The sequence below is a fragment of the Crinia signifera genome, chromosome 19, assembly GCF_055691185.1.
Source record: "Crinia signifera chromosome 19, ASM5569118v1, whole genome shotgun sequence".
NCBI classification, from domain to species: Eukaryota; Metazoa; Chordata; class Amphibia; order Anura; family Myobatrachidae; genus Crinia; species Crinia signifera.
Window position 1 is genome coordinate 142,893,802 of NC_139226.1, and position 21,580 is coordinate 142,915,381.

The following is a 21,580-nucleotide window of genomic DNA, read 5'->3' on the forward strand; positions in this document are numbered from 1 at the left end:
AAATTCAGAGTTTCATAAGCTGTGAAACTTCAGGAGTGATATATTGCTTGGAGTGCCCCTGCAATATGAAGTATGTGGGCATGACCAGCCGCAAATTAAAACAAAGACTCCTGGAACATGTTGGCAATATCCGGAATGCCGAAACTGACATCCAGAAAATGAAAAAACTAACGTCAGTAGCAAGGCATTTCCGGACCAAGCATGGAGGGTCCCCACAGGGACTTAAAATCTACGGTTTGGAGAATATCAGAATGGGAATACGTGGAGGAGATCTAACAAAAGAGCTCTTACGGAAGGAATGCAAATGGATTTTCGAATTGAATACCGTAAATCCATACGGCTTAAATGAAAACAACACATTCGGATCTTTTTTGCAGTAAATTCCTTTCTTTCATACCAAAACCATATAATAAAACCCAGTCATAATCCTGTTTCTATAATATCCTCATCTTCCACAGGCCTTGGTCTAATCTAAGAACCAGCTCTAACATTTTTATCCAGTATATCCCCTCTGTTTCTTTCTTTTCTCCCCCTTTCTCCCTTTTTCTTCCCCACAAAAACCCCTTATTTATTCTTATGTAGGTTGGGTGGGTTCCCTTTCAGGGTTTTTATACCCATACCTACACCCACACCAATTCCTCATTCACATATCTCCATCCTATCTGGATAGGACTTTCACTTATCTCTTGGATTACCAACTGAAGGATAGTGTATCCACACTATAAAGGTCACTCCCTAGGAGAAACACCTTCACCGTTTTTTTCACAAAATATTTTATGTGCTCACTCCCCACTTTTCTCACTATATTTTTCCCTTTTCTCCTAGTCACTACATTTACTCAATATAATAAAAAATAAAAAATAAAAAATAAAAATAAAAATAAAAATATATCTTTTTCTTTTTCTCCCTTTTTATAAATTTATTAATAATTCTTACTCATGCAAATACACATGCTTACCACCATTGGATCATGCATAATGATAACTATACTCCCTCACCCTCTTTCACACTTAGTTAACTATTCTCAATCATCACCCAAATCCTTATTTTATAACCTTAAAACCTCTTTACAAATATGCATAACATTCTAGACCACAATATAGACTACACAAGACAGCACCAGGATTAATGTATTACGAGTTATGTTGAAACCATAGTTCTATTTATAAAACAATAGACGACATAGTCGACATACGCATTCATCTTCATCATATAAATTCTAACTTTTGATTAGCTCCACCTATCGTTCTGCCCCATCAGCAGCAACACTTAAATAACAAAAAACCAAATGTGGTACCCTTGTTTTAAATTAACTTCTTTTGTACCGCTTCTAGACTACCCAATAAAGTCTGTAATGGCATATCTACTACCTACAGCCTTCAGAACTATAACTTATAGGTTGGTGTCGTCTTTTTTTGATGTCGACTCCTCCCATATACCGCGCAAAATATCACCAATGCAGTCTTATAATTAATATTGGCCATTTCTTTGCTTTTTCCCTCTCTTTATCTCATTTTATTCTCATAACTACATTTCTATTTATTTTTATTTAAAATGAAGTCGCATTTATTGCAATTCACCATCCAGTACCGGGTTTTCCTCCAGCATTGCCAACCACATAGCGTAGCATCCCCGCAAAACCGGTGGCCGTTTGACATTTGACCATTTCCCCTTTCAGATTTTTCTCTATATTATCCCATATTTATATTATCACATATTTCTTTTATTTCATTCCATTTTTATTAATCTATACACAGTAACCCGATAGATATGCGTACTGCAATTGCTATTGCAAGTAAGGAGATTTTTTTACTCCCTCTCAGGCTGCAGATCAATCAGCACTAATTACAGATCCAGACGCTACTTAAGGGCGTCACATCCATTCACTGTTACACATTGAGAAAGCCTCCGTGGCGAAACGATCGTCTGTGTGGACAGAAACGCTGATTTACAGCAGAGAGGGGACACCGGCGCACCTACCTAGTGCCCCCTGATCTTGATACCTGTGCATCCCGCTCGTGACAGACTCGCAGATTGATAGCGCGGTTTGGACATAAACGCTGTTTCACAGCACACGGGTTGTGTGGACAGAAACGCTGATTTACAGCAGAGAGGGGACACCGGTGCACCTACCCAGTGCCCCCTGATCTTGATACCTGTGCATCCCGCTCGTGACAGACTCGCAGATTGATAGCACCGTTTGGACAGAAACGCTGTTTCACAGCACACGGGTGACACCGGTGCACTTGCCCGGTGCCTGCTGACACTCTTACCAATACATCCCGATTGTGATAAGAGACGCTGACTCACAGCATTTTACATTTATGCTGCGGATAGGAACGCTGACTTGCAATACAGAGGGGACGCTGGCATACCTATTTGATGCCTCCCAACTCTGATACCTATGCGGCTGACTTATAACACCAAGGAGACCCCGATCCAGAGACCCTGTAGCCACCAATACAGCGACCTGACGGCAGCATTTCAGATACCAGTATACACAGAGACAGCAGGGATTTACGTACCTCCAGTCACAGCGGCAGACCCGGTGGAGATCTAGGACCAGATCCCCGGGGTGAAACTATAGGTATCCACTGTGCCTCTCCCCCAACTTGTTCATTTTTTTCATTTTTTTCATTTTTTTCATTTTTTTCACTTTTTTTTACATTTTTTTCATTTTTATTATCTATTTGGCTTTATATTTCTTTTCCATATTGCGCTGTCTTTTCTCTCTTCTTTTTGCTGGTAACTGCCCTCATTAGTTACCCACAATATACCCAGGGGCCACACCTCGCCCATCCCCCCCCCCCTTTTTGTTATAACTCATGGGGGATTTATGTATACATTTAATTTCTGAATTATAGAAGTAACACCGCCTGACACACCTCTCTCTAGTAACTCTCAACTAGGGAGCTGAGAGACATACCGCTTAAAAACTACATTAACCTAAACCGGGGGAATCTACCCTACCCCAAGTTTATTAGTGTCTTGGGAGATTTTCTATATTCTATTTTTCTTTTGTTACCCTCTCTCCCTGTAACTCCTATTACCAGGACTCGCTCACCCGCAATACCTTTAAAGCCCTTCTTGCACCAGTTGCTGAAGGAAGCCGACCAAGGTGAGGTATAACTGAGTACAAGAAGGGGGAGACCCCACTAAGGAAACCGTTGTACTACTTCATGGTCATAGGTATATATAGCTGGGCAGCAGCAGTCCTTTGGAGTCGAGTCAGGGAGTATAGGTTTGACTGCCCACAATACCTATAAGGCCCATCATTCTTAGATGGCAGCTGGCAGGCCAGGTGGTGACGAGTAACATTTGGGGGAGACCTCACTGCGATAACTCACCCTTCCTGGCCTTCTGTAGGTATATAAAGCTGGTGATTTGTCACCTTTGAGGTAACATTCATTCTTTATTATTTCCGGCTTTCCTGCTCCTTTCCCAATTCTCTCTTTCTTTTCTTTTCCTCTCTTTTCCGTGCCATCCTCTCTCCCTGCAACCCCTGATAATAGGACTCGCTCACCCGCAATACCTCGAAAGCCCTTTTTTGCATTACCTGCTAAAGGAAGCTGACCAATTTGAGGTATAACTGAGTACACAGTAGGGGGAGACCCCTCTAAGGAAATCATTGTACCCCCATTTGGTCATAGGTATATATAGCTGGGCAGCAGCAGTCCTAGGGGGCTAAATCAGGGAGCACGGGTCTGACTTCCCACAATACCTCAAAGGCCCAACTATTACAGATGGCAGCTGGTGTACCAGGTGGTGACGAGTAACATTTGAGGGAGACCTCTTTGCGAGAACTCATCTTTCCCGGCACACTACAGGTATACAAAGTTGGCGAATTGTCACCCTTTGAGGCAACACTCTTCTTTCTCTTTTTTCTCCTTTCTTCTTTTTCTCTTCTTTCTTTTCTCCTTCTACTCCCATATAAATTCCCGCCCCCCAGTACTGTGTGTTTTTTTCTTTCTTTTCTTTTTCCTTTTATTTCTTTTCTACTATATCACTATACTTACCCTCCAGGGGAGAGGTGACAGTGTTTCCCTTGTACTTACCAAAAAATTCTTTTACAAAAATGTACATTATATTTTCGCTATCCTTTGATTGATGTGTGACCATTATTTTACTGTATAAATTGATACACATTTTTCTGACTGTTGAATAGGGACGTATATCAGACAATGTGACACAGAAATAACAGTGTTGATGTAGATGTTCAGTGTGGTACTATGAAAGAAGTGACAAACTTAATCTATACCTGACAATAGCGTGTCACCACTGTGGACACCCGGGCCAGCACAAAAGCCCATCATTTGAACAGTACTAACTCTTCTTTTGTTACTGTTACTCTGTGATTGAAATTTATCCCTATTATAACGTCTATATTTGAGCTCATTTTGGGAAGTAGCTTAGGATTGGGAACCATGACCTCAGTGTGACTCTAATTTTGAGCCTTAAAGAGAATTTCTCTCCTTGAGAGAATATATCTTTTCTTCGCAGGTCTGATTAATTTGATTAATCTGACTACCATTACCAATTTAAGCTCAATTGAAGCTCAATCAGTGTTTTATGTTACATGTATCTTTGTCCGTCTGTGTTTAGTGCTCAGTTTTAATAAATATACTATTAAAGAGAATTTTAAAAAAATCTTCATACACATATGTAAAGCGAATGTTGCACTAATTATCCTAATCAATACTTACCGTTTTTTTGGGGGGGCCTTTGTGTGTGTCCCCTCTTTATACTTGAATACCGTTTTTTGAACTATTGAAATTTAAGATTTCATTATAAGAGTGCCCCAACAAAGAGAGAGTCTTTCCCTTCTTTTCTCCTAAAACATCGGTATCCTGCATGTGCACCTTTGGAGGGCACCCGCCAATATATCTCCCTGCATTTTTCTTATGCCAGCCCCCTGCCTTTTCCAGGCATATATAATTAGTTGAAAGTATTTACACAAATACAGACACACCCATGAGCAGACCACCCAAACAGAACACTGGTCACGCCCCCCACATTATTAGGTGCTGGCCACCAGGGGTGGATCCAGGATAAAATGACGGGGGGGCACCATGATAAAAGAGGGTTAGGGTGGGGGAGGTCCGGTGTTAGTGGTGCCAGTGTACATGCTAAGAGAGCGGCAGAGAGAGGGTGGCAATGGGATTAAAAATAGGCCCTGGCATTTAAAGTACGCAGGCCCACCATGGCAACAAAAGTGAAGGATGTAGTTGTGCGCGCGCCGAAGGTGCGCTCTGGAAAAGGAGGTGTGGCCACTCAACAGGGGGCATGTCCTTGAGTGTAGTGTACAACACCATATACAACTTCTACACATTATGCAACAAAATACTAGACCCCATTATACTTGCCCCTTACACATGATGCCAAATGGATTGAGCCAAAATTCACATAATGCCACACGGATTGAGCCAAAATTCACATAATGCAAAATGGATTGAGCCAAAATTTACATAATGCCACACGGATTGAGCCAAAATTCACATAATAACACACGGATTGAGCCAAAATTCACATAATAACACACGGATTGAGCCAAAATTCACATAACACACGGATTGAGCCAAAATTCACATAATAACACACGGATTGAGCCAAAATTCACATAATGCCACATGGATTGAGACAAAATTCACATAATGCCACACGGTTTGAGCCCGAATTCACATAATGCCACACAGATTAAGACAAAATTCACAATACGCTTCATAAACAGGGACATTGTCCACCAAAGGCGCGCATTAAACATTTACACCATAATGTCCATTGCACGTTAAGTTACACGGCATGATGTCCATTATGTATTATGCCAAACACCATAATGCCTATTAAAAATTATGCTACATACAGTAAGTGCTGCTTATCTACATGCTCATTGCCAAGGGTTCCATGCTCATTGCCAGAGGTTCCATGCTTGTTGCCATGTGGGATTACATGCTCATTGCCAACGGGGAATACATGCTCGTGGTAAATGGGGGACAGCCGCCGCCAGGCAGAAGTGATAGCCACTGACAGTGGCAGAGCCTGGCTGTATTCCGAGCACTGCAGGTCCCAGCTATTTGAAATAATAATCATTTCACACCAGAAAATGCATTCCCAGGTTGGCCCCTTTTACACCAGCCTAGTCCCTGCATTTTCTGGTGTGAGGGGGAGAGAAAACCACCTCTCCCCCCCTTTAACCAGTTATCTAATTTAACCGGCTATATCTTCGGAACTAACTGACCCATTTACATGAGACAAGTATCATATTGAAGAACTTTTGAGTGGGCATTGACTGATTTTGGTCCAGTGAAACTGGAACGTTTGGTTCCAGAGTAATCTGCCCTCAAAGAACATGAACAGCCATGAAATTACATTTCAAAAAGAAAAAATATCGATTTACACGCTATATCTCTGGAACCGATTGACCGATATGGACCATCCTGGTATCATATTGAAGGCCCAGCGATTTGGAATTGGTTGGGGGTCGGAATTGACGGGTCCCATATTATCCTATGGGGAAAAAATGTTACAGCTTTGCCAGGCGATATCTCCGGTTCCCGGGGGGCTAGAGACACGGGGCTGGGCTCGTTGGAAAGCTCTGGTCCTCATCTACAAATTGAATAACAGGGGGGGCACGTGCCCGGGTTCCCCCCCCCCTGAATCCGCCACTGCTGGCCACAACCCCATATTATTGTGCATAATAGGCCATTGATAATTTTCAGCTCCAGGCCCATTTACACCTTAATCTGGCTCTGCATGTGAGAATACGTCTGTAGGGCAGAATGCTATGAGACGGTGTCTAGGTGCGTCTCTATATAGGACGCCGTACCCGCCATGTGAGAATACGTCTGTAGGGCAGAATGCTATGAGACGGTGTCTAGGTGCGTCTCTATATAGGACGCCGTACCCGCCATGTGAGTATACGTCTGTAGGGCAGAATGCTGTGAGACGGTGTCTAGGTGCGTCTCTATATAGGACGCCGTAACCGCCATGTGAGAATACGTCTGTAGGGCAGAATGCGGCACTTGTGTAGTTTCACGGCGCCAGTATGGCGCGTGCGTCTGAGTCCCCTTGCGGGGCTCACTTCGCTCGCCCACGTTGCGGGCTCGGTGGCTCGCTACGCTCGCCACGCTATCTAAAGTCAAGTCCATGCCAACATGGATAGTGGGAGATTGAACTATCCATGTTGGCATGGAGTTAAGTTAGTTTATTTTACATAGTTTGCAGAGCGTAGAAACCGGAAGTAGCATGGCACCATGCTGGCGCCGTGACACTACACAAGTACCCAGAATGCTATGAGACGGTGTCTAGGTGCGTCTCTATATAGGACGCCGTACCCGCCATGTGAGAATACGTCTGTAGGGCAGAACGCTATGAGACGGTGTCTAGGTGCGTCTCTATATAGGATGCCGTACCCGCCATGTGAGAATACGTCTGTAGGGCAGAATGCTATGAGACGGTGTCTAGGTGCGTCTCTATATAGGACGCCGTACCCGCCATGTGAGAATACGTCTGTAGGGCAGAATGCTATGAGACGGTGTCTAGGTGCATCTCTATATAGGACGCCATACCTGCCATGTGAGGATATGTCTGTAGGGCAGAATGCTGTGAGACGGTGTCTAGGTGCGTCTCTATATAGGATGCCGTAACCGCCATGTGAGAATACGTCTGTAGGGCAGAATGCGGCACTTGTGTAGTTTCACGGCGCCAGTATGGCGCGTGCGTCTGAGTCCCCTTGCGGGGCTCGCTTCGCTCGCCCACGTTGCGGGCTCGGTGGCTCGCTACGCTCGCCACGCTATCTAAAGTCAAGTCCATGCCAACATGGATAGTGGGAGATTGAACTATCCATGTTGGCATGGAGTTAAGTTAGTTTATTTTACATAGTTTGCCGAGCGTAGAAACCGGAAGTAGCATGGCGCCATGCTGGTGCCGAGAAACTACACAAGTACCCAGAACGCTAAGAGACGGTGTCTAGGTGCGTCTCTATATAGGACGCCGTACCCGTCATGTGAGAATACGTCTGTAGGGCAGAATGCTATGAGACGTGTCTAGGTGCGTCTCTATATAGGACGCCGTACCCGCCATGTGAGTATACGTCTGTAGGGCAGAATGCTATGAGACGGTGTCTAAGTGCGTCTCTATATAGGACGCCGTACCCGACATGTGAGAATACAGTACGTCTGTAGGGCAGAACGCTATGAGACGGTGTCTAGGTGCGTCTCTATATAGGATGCCGTCCCCGCCATGTGAGAATACGTCTGTAGGGCAGAATGCTATGAGACGGTGTCTAGGTGCGTCTCTATATAGGACGCCGTACCCGCCATGTGAGAATACGTCTGTAGGGCAGAATGCTATGAGACGGTGTCTAGGTGCGTCTCTATATAGGACGCCGTACCCGCCATGTGAGTATACGTCTGTAGGGCAGAATGCTGTGAGACGGTGTCTAGGTGCGTCTCTATATAGGACGCCGTAACCGCCATGTGAGAATACGTCTGTAGGGCAGAATGCGGCACTTGTGTAGTTTCACGGCGCCAGTATGGCGCGTGCGTCTGAGTCCCCTTGCGGGGCTCACTTCGCTCGCCCACGTTGCGGGCTCGGTGGCTCGCTACGCTCGCCACGCTATCTAAAGTCAAGTCCATGCCAACATGGATAGTGGGAGATTGAACTATCCATGTTGGCATGGAGTTAAGTTAGTTTATTTTACATAGTTTGCCGAGCGTAGAAACCGGAAGTAGCATGGCACCATGCTGGCGCCGAGAAACTACACAAGTACCCAGAACGCTAAGAGACGGTGTCTAGGTGCGTCTCTATATAGGACGCCGTACCCGTCATGTGAGAATACGTCTGTAGGGCAGAATGCTATGAGACGTGTCTAGGTGCGTCTCTATATAGGACGCCGTATTCGCCATGTGAGAATACGTCTGTAGGGCAGAATACTATGAGACGTGTCTAGGTGCGTCTCTATATAGGACGCCATACCCGCCATGTGAGAATACGTCTGTAGGGCAGAACGCTATGAGACGGTGTCTAGGTGCGTCTCTATATAGGATGCCGTACCCGCCATGTGAGAATACGTCTGTAGGGCAGAATGCTATGAGACGGTGTCTAGGTGCGTCTCTATATAGGACGCCGTACCCGCCATGTGAGAATACGTCTGTAGGGCAGAATGCTATGAGACGGTGTCTAGGTGCATCTCTATATAGGACGCCATACCTGCCATGTGAGTATACGTCTGTAGGGCAGAATGCTGTGAGACGGTGTCTAGGTGCGTCTCTATATAGGACGCCGTAACCGCCATGTGAGAATACGTCTGTAGGGCAGAATGCGGCACTTGTGTAGTTTCACGGCGCCAGTATGGCGCGTGCGTCTGAGTCCCCTTGCGGGGCTCGCTTCGCTCGCCCACGTTGCGGGCTCGGTGGCTCGCTACGCTCGCCACGCTATCTAAAGTCAAGTCCATGCCAACATGGATAGTGGGAGATTGAACTATCCATGTTGGCATGGAGTTAAGTTAGTTTATTTTACATAGTTTGCCGAGCGTAGAAACCGGAAGTAGCATGGCGCCATGCTGGTGCAGAGAAACTACACAAGTACCCAGAACGCTAAGAGACGGTGTCTAGGTGCGTCTCTATATAGGACGCCGTACCCGCCATGTGAGTATACGTCTGTAGGGCAGAACGCTATGAGACGGTGTCTAGGTGCGTCTCTATATAGGATGCCGTACCCGCCATGTGAGAATACGTCTGTAGGGCAGAATGCTATGAGACGGTGTCTAGGTGTGTCTCTATATAGGACGCCGTACCCGCCATGTGAGAATACATCTGTAGGGCAGAACGCTATGAGACGGTGTCTAGGTGCGTCTCTATATAGGACGCCGTACCTGCCATGTGAGAATACGTCTGTAGGGCAGAACGCTATGAGACGGTGTCTAAGTGCGTCTCTATATAGGACGCCGTACCCGCCATGTGAGGATACGTCTGTAGGGCAGAATCCTATGAAAGGTGTATAGCTGCGTCTCTATATAGGATGCCGTACCCGCCATGTGAGAATACGTCTGTAGGGCAGAATGCTATGAGACGGTGTCTAGGTGCGTCTCTATATAGGACGCCGTACCCGCCATGTGAGAATACGTCTGTAGGGCAGAATGCTATGAGACGGTGTCTAGGTGTGTCTATATATAGGACGCCATACCCGCCATGTGAGAATACGTCTGTAGGGCAGAATGCTATGAGACGGTGTCTAGGTGCGTTTCTATATAGGACGCCGTACCCGCCATGTGAGAATACGTATGTAGGGCAGAACGCTATGAGACGGTGTCTAGGTGCATCTCTATGTAGGACGCCGTACCCGCCATGTGAGAATACGTCTGTAGGGCAGAACGCTATGAGACGGTGTCTAGGTGCGTCTCTATATAGGACGCCGTACCCGCCATGTGAGAATACGTCTGGAGGGCAGAATGCTATGAGACGGTGTCTAGGTGCGTCTCTATATAGGACGCCGTACCCGCCATGTGAGGATACGTCTGTAGGGCAGAATGCTATGAGACGGTGTCTAGGTGCGTCTCTATATAGGACGCCGTACCCGCCATGTGAGAATACGTCTGTAGGGCAGAATGCTGTGAGACGGTGTCTAGGTGCGTCTCTATATAGGACGCCGTACCCGCCATGTGAGGATATGTCTGTAGGGCAGAATGGTACCAGATGCTGTCTTGGGCTGTCTCTGCCCTCCTGAGTCTGCTGGGCGATGGGAAGCTGAGAAGGGAGAGGCCGTCTGATTGTGTGAGGACAGGAAGCCAGTGGAAGGAAGTGGAGGCTGCCTGAGATAAGGAGTCTCTAAGTGGAGAAAGACCAATTCCCCGGGAGATTCCTGTTGTGCTCTTTGGACAAAGACGTCTTGCACCAGAATAAAGTTCTGTTTCCTGTGTTTTTCTCAGCAGAACTTCCATGCACATGACGGGATGGGGAGGTTGGGGGATTATCTGTCACGTCATTATGTGTTCTATAGGAATGTAAGAAACATGTAGGATGCTGATACAGGGGCAGATCGGTGCATTTCTGAGCCCCATTGTTGAACTTTGGTAGGGGCCCAGCGATATGGACTGGTGCTCACTCTTCTTCAAGCAAACTGGGATTGTGGGCAAAAGATTGTAGTGTAAAAGCCCTAGGGAATGCTCTGTCCTGGAATACGATGCCCCTGTGCGCGGTCCTGGGATACGATGCCCCTGTGCGCGGTCCTGGGATACGATGCCCCTGTGCGCGGTCCTGGGATGAGATGCTCCTCTGCGCGGTCCTGGGATACGATGCCCCTGTGCGCGGTCCTGGGGTACGATGCCCCTGTGCGCGGTCCTGGGATACGATGCCCCTGTGCGCGGTCCTGGGATACGATGCCCCTCTGCGCGGTCCTGGGATACGATGCCCCTGTGCGCGGTCCTGGGATACGATGCCCCTGTGCGCGGTCCTGGGATGCGATGCCCCTGTGCGCGGTCCTGGGATACGATGCCCCTCTGCGCGGTCCTGGGATACGATGCCCCTCTGCGCGGTCCTATGCGCGGCCCGGGGATACAATGCCCCTATGCGCGATCCTGGGATACGATGCCCTTATGCGCGGTCCTGGGATACGATGCCCCTCTGCACGGTCCTGGGATACGGTGCCCTTATGCGCGGTCCTGGGATACGATGCCCCTGTGCGCGGTCCTGTGATACGATGCCCCTGTGCGCGGTCCCGGGATACGATGCCCCTGTGCGCGGTCCTGGGATACGATGCCCCTGTGCGCGGTCCTGGGATGAGATGCTCCTGTGCGCGGTCCTGGGATACGATGCCCCTGTGCGCGGTCCTGGGATACGATGCCCCTGTGCGCGGTCCTGGGATGCGATGCCCCTGTGCACGGTCCTGGGATACGATGCCCCTGTGCGCGGTCCTGGGATACGATGCCCTTATGAGCGGTCCTGGTATACGATGCCCCTGTGCGCGGTCCTGGGATACGATGCCCCTGTGCGCGGTCCTGGGATACGATGCCCCTGTGCGCGGTCCTGGGATACGATGCCCTTATGAGCGGTCCTGGGATACGATGCGCTTATGAGCGGTCCTGGGATACGATGCCCCTGTGCGCGGTCCTGGGATACGATGCCCTTATGAGCGGTCCTGGGATACGATGCCCCTGTGCGCGGTCTTGGGATAGGATGCCCCTGTGCGCGGTCCTGTGATACGATGTCCCTGTGCGCGGTCCTGGGATACGATGCCCCTGTGCGCGGTCCCGGGATGCGATGCCCCTGTGCGTGGTCCTGGTATAGGATGCCCCTGTGCGCGGTCCTGGGATAGGATGCCCCTGTGCGCGGTCCTGGGATAGGATGCCCCTGTGCGCGGTCCTGGGATAGGATGCCCCTGTGCGCGGTCCCGGGATACGATGCCCCTGTGCGCGGTCCTGGGATAGGATGCCCCTGTGCGCGGTCCTGTGATACGATGTCCCTGTGCGCGGTCCTGGGATACGATGCCCCTGTGCGCGGTCCCGGGATGCGATGCCCCTGTGCGTGGTCCTGGTATAGGATGCCCCTGTGCGCGGTCCTGGGATAGGATGCCCCTGTGCGCGGTCCTGGGATAGGATGCCCCTGTGCGCGGTCCCGGGATACGATGCCCCTGTGCGCGGTCCTGGTATAGGATGCCCCTGTGCGCGGTCCTGGTATAGGATGCCCCTGTGCGCGGTCCCGGGATACGATGCCCCTGTGCGCGGTCCTGGTATAGGATGCCCCTGTGCGCGGTCCCGGGATACGATGCCCCCGTGTGCGGTCCCGGGATACGATGCCCTTATGCGCGGTCCTGGGATACGATGCCCCTGTGCGCGGTCCCAGGATACGATGCCCCTATGCGCGGTCCCGGGATACGATGCCCCTGTGCGCGGTCCTGGTATAGGATGCCCCTGTGCGCGGTCCCGGGATATGATGCCCCTGTGCACGGTCCTGGTATACGATGCCCCTGTGCACGGTCCCGGGATGTGATGCCCCTATGCGCGGTACTGTGATACGATGCCCCTCTGCGCGGTCCTGGGATACGATGCCCCTGTGCGCGGTCCTGTGATACGATGCCCCTCTGCGCGGTCCTGGGATACGATGCCCCTGTGCGCGGTCCCGGGATACGATGCCCCTGTGCGCGGTCCTGGATAGGATGCCCCTGTGCGCGGTCCCGGGATACGATGCCCCTGTGCGCGGTCCTGGTATAGGATGCCCCTATGCGCGGTCCTGGGATACGATGCCCCTATACGAGGTCCTGGGATACGATGCCCCTGTGCGCGGTCCCGGGATACGATGCCCCTGTGTGCGGTCCCGGGATACGATGCCCCTATGCGCGGTACTGTGATACGATGCCCCTGTGCGCGGTCCTGTGATACGATGCCCCTGTGCGCGGTCCTGGTATACGATGCCCCTGTGCGCGGTCCCGGGATGCGATGCCCCTATGCGCGGTACTGTGATACGATGCCCCTGTGCGCGGTCCTGTGATACGATGCCCCTGTGCGCGGTCCTGTGATACGATGCCCCTCTGCGCGGTCCTGGGATACGATGCCCCTGTGCGCGGTCCTGGTATACGATGCCCCTGTGCGCGGTCCCGGGATGCGATGCCCCTATGCGCGGTACTGTGATACGATGCCCCTGTGCGCGGTCCTGTGATACGATGCCCCTGTGCGCGGTCCTGTGATACGATGCCCCTCTGCGCGGTCCTGGGATACGATGCCCCTGTGCGCGGTCCCGGGATACGATGCCCCTGTGCGCGGTCCTGGATAGGATGCCCCTGTGCGCGGTCCCGGGATACGATGCCCCTGTGCGCGGTCCTGGTATAGGATGCCCCTATGCGCGGTCCTGGGATACGATGCCCCTATACGAGGTCCTGGGATACAATGCCCCTGTGCGCGGTCCCGGGATACGATGCCCCTGTGTGCGGTCCCGGGATACGATGCCCCTATGCGCGGTACTGTGATACGATGCCCCTGTGCGCGGTCCTGTGATACGATGCCCCTGTGCGCGGTCCTGGTATACGATGCCCCTGTTCGCGGTCCCGGGATGCGATGCCCCTATGCGCGGTACTGTGATACGATGCCCCTGTGCGCGGTCCTGTGATACGATGCCCCTGTGCGCGGTCCCGGGATACGATGCCCTTATGCGCGGTCCTGGGATACGATGCCCCTGTGCACGGTCCTGTGATACGATGCCCCTCTGCGCGGTCCTGGGATACGGTGCCCTTATGCGCGGTCCTGGGATAGGATGCCCCTGTGCGCGGTCCCGGGATACGATGCCCCTGTGCGCGGTCCTGGATAGGATGCCCCTGTGCGCGGTCCCGGGATACGATGCCCCCGTGTGCGGTCCCGGGATACGATGCCCTTATGCGCGGTCCTGGGATACGATGCCCCTGTGCGTGGTCCTGGGATACGATGCCCTTATGCGCGGTCCTGGGATAGGATGCCCCTGTGCGCGGTCCCAGGATACGATGCCCCTGTGCGCGGTCCCGGGATACGATGCCCCTGTGCGCGGTCCTGGTATAGGATGCCCCTGTGCGCGGTCCCGGGATACGATGCCCCTGTGCGCGGTCCCGGGATACGATGCCCCTGTGCGCGGTACTGTGATGGGATGCCCCTGTGCGCGGTACTGTGATGGGATGCCCCTGTGCGCGGTACTGTGATGGGATGCCCCTGTGTGCGGTCCTGGGATACGATGCCCCTGTGCGCGGTCCCTGGATACGATGCCCCTGTGCGCGGTCCCGGGATGCGATGCCCCTATGCGCGGTCCCAGGATACGATGCCCCTGTGCGCGGTACTGTGATGGGATGCCCCTTTGCAATGAGATGGTGTGTGACATTTCATCCTCGCTGGACGGCCACGGGCAGCTGTGATACTATTGGAAGCGTTTAGGAACAACAGCAACCGTAAGACAACGTCATTTCTCGCAGCCGGCTCAGTGACCGCTGTGCATGGAGCATAGAAGCTGGCGACCGACGCTCAGCGATTCCATAGCTGAAGAGTTCATACGACTGTGCGGCGGGAGCTTAATGGCATGGGTTTCCTTGGCTGGGCAGCTGCATGCCAGCATCCTATCACCAAGTCCAATGCCAAGCGTCGGATGGAGTGGTGTGAAGCACTGATGCCGGACTGTGCAGCATTGCAGTGTTGGCAGTCGCCGGGAGAATGTTACCTGGCTGGCTGCATTATGCCAACAGTCAGGTGGTGGAGGAGAAGTAGGGAGCATGGTATGGGGATGTAATCAGGGATTGGGCCAGCCCCTTATCGCCAGTGTAGGGCAATGCCTCCGCATACCAGGCCGTTTTTGTCAATCCTATACTTTGTGGGATCAATTTGGGAAAGGCTCTTTTCTTTTCAGAGCCCTGACCTCCGCACCATCGAGCACCCACCTGTGTGATGAACTTAGATTGTGACCCCAGGCCTTCATGTCCGACATCAAGGTCTGACCCTCAGAAATGCACTACAGAATGAGTGGGTTCAAACTCCCACAGAAACACTCCAACATCTCGTGAAGAAGAGTGTAAGCTCTTGGACACAATATAGGAATGTGGGAGAAGTGGTGTGCCAGTCCGACCCTGCCTTCAGTGTACGCTGACAATGTGTGGGCCAAACATACAGAATCTCTAATTACCATGAATATTAATGGTGAGGCTCAGGGCCCAGCTCCAGGTGGCAGGCCATGCCCGGGAATGCCCAGGCCTGGAATGTGTGCCCAGGGCGGTTCTCTGCTTACGTTGTACACCGGTCGTGTCGGGGGGGAGGATGATTTTCCAAAGAAACATTGTCTACAATTGTTTGTGAAGATAGAGAGAAAGCAGGTATACAGTATATAGCACATGACATCACTGGCAGCGTCACATGTGGTGTTAGACATTGGGTAGACACTTAAGCTGGGTACACATATATACAATCGTCGGGCCGTTCTTCCAATCTGGGGGCAAACGGCCGTTCGATTGTATAGGTGTGTACGCTGTCCCAATTGCTGCTGTGCGACCGATAAACGGCCAAAAACGCTCTTGGCCGTCCACGGTCGGTCGGTCGAAGGTTCTTTGCTGCTTAATATTTCATCCGACAGGACGGCTCCATATCGGAACAAAAGTGAAGTGTGTACGCACGTTCGATGGATATGCTTGACAGTTTGACAAAGCACGGTGGTATGCTGCATTATGAGAGATCCTGTAACCCTTTGCCTGCTGTTTTAACTAATGTGTGTATAATGCCTCACTGCCCAACACTTTAGAGGCATCACTTTAAGACATTAATCAATGTTGAAGTTTTAATAGAGTGTGCTGGAAGCTCTTTTCAGGGCACCATAACACACTATTAAAACTTCAACATTGATTAATGTCTTAAAGTGATGCCTCTAAAGTGTTGGGCAGTGAGGCATTATACACACATTAGTTAAAACAGCAGGCAAAGGGTTACAGGGTCTCTCATATACTTCTTCTTGCGATTGTTTGGACGGGAGTACATCGGACGTCGCAAGTAAAATTGTACATATGTGTACGCGCAGAACGGTCGTATGTTTTGGACGGCCGAACGTGTATTCGGTCGATCGAACGGTCGCAAGAAAAAGGAAATTGTACATATGTGTACCCAGCTTAACAGCATGGTCAGGCCGAATCCGTGATCAGACATAGAGCGTCGGGGTAAGCGAAGTATAGGGAGAGGAACGGCTACTGGGGGAGATACAGTCAATGTCAACCGGTATAACAAAAAGGCATTTAGGTGGAACAAGGTCAGCAGCCACATGTGGTAATGACATCTGACATTTACCATGAACACTGGAACATATTCAAAAGAAGAGAACAACTTAAAGAGTATGGGTACTAGGTAGAGGGAAAGGGGTGTGTGTGTGGGGGGGGGGACGACAAGACATTGACGACCAACAGGGTGGGGCTTGTACTTTCTGGACAGGTTGAGCCATTAGTAACCAGTGGCCTAGAGGTTAGTGCTAGTTTAGATTGACAGGTAGACAGCCAAGGCCACCCCTGCAGTAGATAACACGGCGCAGAGAGAACCAATGTTGTGTTTTCAGATCTGTATAGGAGGGTCTAGCGATTGTATGTATCATGTATCTCGTTACATATACACATTACCAGTGCATCTAGCGACGGGGGGATTGTTTCCATGTATTTACCGTACTAAATATAGATAAGACATTCTCCTTTATGGGACAGAGGGAAAAGAGTTATTGTAGAGATTGGTGGACAGGCTTCCGCCATCGGATGACCGATACCATGTAGCTAACCACTGCACTAAATGTACTGGTTGGATATACCATTGCGATGGTCGGCTGTCGATTTAACACTGTACGATGGAAGAGGCCATCGCAGAGCCGTCACTGAATAATAAAATCACTGCCATCGGAACGATCCATCATTAACTTGTAGCCCCACAACCTGCGCAGAGTCCCAGCTTCCTTAGCTCAGTGGGACCAGGGTTGGCGTGGGTGCAAGGGGGACATGGTGTCTGCTGACACATGAAAGGAACATAGACCTTATGTCCCCGGTGTGCGGGGAGCCCCCAATGGTACAGGTGTGCGGGGAGCCCCCAATGGTACAGGTGTGCGGGGAGCCCCCTATGGTACAGGTGTGCGGGGAGCCTCCCTATGGTACAGGTGTGCGGGGAGCACCCTATGGTACAGGTGTGCGGGGAGCCCCCTATGGTTCAAGTGTGCGGGGAGCCCCCTATGGTACAGGTGTGCGGGGAGCCCCCTATGGTACAGGTGTGCGGGGAGCCCCCTATGGTACAGGTGTGCGGGGAGCCCCCTATGGTACAGGTGTGCGGTGAGCCCCCTATGGTACAGGTGTGCGGGGAGCCCCCTATGGTACAGGGGTGCGGGGAGCCCCCTATGGTACAGGTGTGCGGGGAGCCCCCTATGGTACAGGTGTGCGGGGAGCCCCCTATGGTACAGGTGTGCGGGGAGCCCCCTATGGTACAGGTGTGCGGGGAGCCCCCTATGGTACAGGTGTGCGGGGAGCCCCCTATGGTACAGGTGTGCGGGGAGCCCCCTATGGTACAGGTGTGCGGGGAGCCCCCTATGGTACAGGTGTGCGGTGAGCCCCCTATGGTACAGGTGTGCGGGGAGCCCCCTATGGTACAGGGGTGCGGGGAGCCCCCTATGGTACAGGTGTGCGGGGAGACCCCTATGGTACAGGTGTGCGGGGAGCCCCCTATGGTACAGGTGTGCGGGGAGCCCCCTATGGTACAGGTGTGCGGGGAGCCCCCTATGGTACAGGTGTGCGGGGAGCCCCCTATGGTACAGGTGTGCGGGGAGCCCCCTATGGTACAGGTGTGCGGGGAGCCCCCAATGGTACAGGTGTGCGGGGAGCCCCCTATGGTACAGGTGTGCGGGGACGCAATGTTCCCTCTAATTTTACGAAGGCTGTGTGCGGCAAAAGATTTTGTTTGTGCAACTTTGGAAGGAAATTTTAATTTTTGTGCGTCATTTATATATAACTGGAAAATTACGTTCAGAATTTGTGTTAACTTTACTTCAAAATGGTATTAAACATTTAAAACACAGCCCACAATGTAGTTAATGGGTGAAACACACAATAATTGAGTCCACAACTGCAAAAAGGGACCACTGCTGCTTTGTGCGCTCTGTTGTAATATCTGTGCGCACGCTCGTCGAGTTGTGTGCGCGCGCACGAGCGCACAGCTTAGAGGGAACACTGGCCGGGGAGCCCCCTATGGTACAGGTGTGCGGGGAGCCCCCTATGGTACAGGTGTGCGGGGAGCCCCCTATGGTACAGGTGTGCGGGGAGCCCCCTATGGTACAGGTGTGCGGGGAGCCCCCAGTGGTACAGGTGTGCGGGGAGCCCCCTATGGTACAGAAGGGAAGAGAGAATCAGCAGAGAAGACAGTCTTGGAAACTAATATCACACACAGCACAATAGTGTGCGACAGTGTAATAGTGTGTGTGTGTGTGTGTGTGTGTGTGTGTGACAGTGTGACTCCCATGTGTCAGTGACTCCCTCCCCTCTGTGTCATTGCCCCTGTGCATGCAGTGACTGCTGCTGGTCATACTCCGTATCACTCTCTGCCTGGATCATCGTCTGTCTCAACCTCCTGCCTCCGGACACTCGCACCTGCCGCTATCTGACTCTCCTGCCGCTGTCGCAGCACAGTCGCACCTGGGGCTGTCTGACTGTCCCGCCTCTGTCGCAGCACAGTCGCACCTGGGGCTGTCTGACTGTCCCACCTCTGTCGCAGCACAGTCGCACCTGGGGCTGTCTGACTGTCCCACCTCTGTCGCAGCACAGTCGCACCCGGGGCTGTCTGACTCTCCTGTCTCAGCACCTAGAGCTTCTTGCAGTGCAGACATCAGCGCCGGGTGTGTCCCGCACCAGAGGGTGTCCCCAGCTGTCACTCCGGCTGCAGGTGTCCCCTTACTCCTCCGCCCACTGCCCCACTTCGGATGTCACCACAGCAGCCGCGCACAGTGCAGAGAGCAGCGGGCAGTAGCAGACGGATCTCTCCCGGGCACAGCATGGGAATCACACCGGGGTCCTGGCAGCATTGGCTGGGGGTGCTGGTGTCCCTGCACTGGCTACTGGGTAAGTACCACCTCCTATGTACAGGTGACATGTGCTGCATGTCCCCCCTTCTATGTCCAGGTGACATGTGCTGCATGTCCCCCCTTCTATGTACAGGTTGCATGTGCTGCATGTCCCCCCTTCTATGTCCAGGTGACATGTGCTGCATTTCCCCCCTTCTATGTACAGGTTACATGTGCTGCATGTCCCCCCTTCTATGTCCAGGTGACATGTGCTGCATTTCCCCCCTTCTATGTACAGATTACATGTGCTGCATTTCCCCCCTTCTATGTACAGATTACATGTGCTGCACATCCCCCCTTCTATGTACAGGTGATATGTGCTGCATTTCCCCCCTTCTATGTACAGGTGACATGTGCTGCATTTCCCCCCTTCTATGTACAGATTACATGTGCTGCATGTCATCCCTTCTATGTACAGATTACATGTGCTGCACATCCCCCCTTCTATGTACAGGTGACATGTGTCAGCAATAGGATGTAGTTATAATGATGTCATGAGATGTATCAGTGACGTATTATTGCTGGTACAGGGTGATGAGAGGCTGTTACACACACCCCATATGTCACAGCCTTTCATCCTCTGGACCAGTCAGAGGGGCTGTGGTTCCTGATCTGTTACTAGATAGTGTTTATTAGGAGTGTCCCGGAGTAATCCCGCTGGTTCCAGATTTCATGATCTGTGGTCTCCACAGCCCTGTGTATAAGGATATTGCAGAGCTGTGGAGGTGTGATCTGTGTATAAGGATATTGCAAGGCTGTGGTGTTATGACCTGTGTATAAGGATATTGCAAGGCTGTGGTGTTATGACCTGTGTGTAAGGATATTGCAGAGCTGTGGAGGTGTGATCTGTGTATAAGGATATTGCAAGGCTGTGGTGTTATGACCTGTGTATAAGGATATTGCAAGGCTGTGGTGTTATGACCTGTGTGTAAGGATATTGCAAGGCTGTGGTGTTATGAACTGTGTGTAAGGATATTGCAGAGCTGTGGAGGTGTGATCTGTGTATAAGGATATTGCAAGGCTGTGGTGTTATGACCTGTGTATAAGGATATTGCAAGGCTGTGGTGTTATGACCTGTGTGTAAGGATATTGCAGAGCTGTGGAGGTGTGATCTGTGTATAAGGATATTGCAAGGCTGTGGTGTTATGACCTGTGTATAAGGATATTGCAAGGCTGTGGTGTTATGACCTGTGTGTAAGGATATTGCAAGGCTGTGGTGTTATGAACTGTGTGTAAGGATATTGCAGAGCTGTGGAGGTGTGATCTGTGTATAAGGATATTGCAAGGCTGTGGTGTTATGACCTGTGTATAAGGATATTGCAAGGCTGTGGTGTTATGACCTGTGTATAAGGATATTGCAAGGCTGTGGTGTTATGACCTGTGTGTAAGGATATTGCAGAGCTGTGGAGGTGTGATCTGTGTATAAGGATATTGCAGAGCTGTGGAGGTGTGATCTGTGTATAAGGATAGTGTAGTGCAGTGGTATACAGAGGCATATAACCCACCAGGTAAGACATGGGGTAAGTATAACTGCGCAGGGTGTCACTTTGCAGTATGAAGCTGCAATGCGTTATACAGGGCCCCCTACCCACATCTCTCCATCACACAGACGTCTTGTGCATTATACAGGGCCCCCCTACCCACATCTCTCCACCACACAGATGTGTTGTGGGTTATACAGGGCCCCCCTACCCACAACTCTCCAACACACAGATGTGTTGTGCATTATACAGGGCCCCCCTATCAACAACTCTCCACCACACAGATGTGTTGTGGGTTATACAGGGGGCCCCTACCCACAACTCTCCAACACACAGACGTCTTGTGAGTTATACAGGGGCCCCCTACCCACAACTCTCCACCACACAGATGTGTTGTGCATTAATTAGGGCACCTACCCACAACTCTCCATCACACAGATGTGTTGTGGGTTATACAGGGCCCCCCTACCCACAACTCTCCATCACACAGATGTCTTGTGCATTATACAGGGCCCCCCTACCCCCAACTCTCCACCACAC

The 21,580-nt window shown here is 51.3% G+C and overlaps 1 protein-coding gene across 1 annotated transcript in view; it reads left to right on the forward strand.

Moving 5' to 3' along the window:
- The first annotated feature begins 18,982 nt into the window (after nt 1-18,982).
- Nucleotides 18,983-21,580, forward strand: part of LOC146043129 (endothelial cell-selective adhesion molecule-like) — a 94,857-nt gene continuing 92,259 nt past the window's right edge. Inside the window, exon 1 of the mRNA XM_083163569.1 lies at nt 18,983-19,557. Within this exon, the coding sequence (XP_083019695.1) occupies nt 19,419-19,557 (139 nt within the window). The 5' untranslated portion in view covers nt 18,983-19,418. The remainder of the gene's footprint in view (nt 19,558-21,580) is intronic.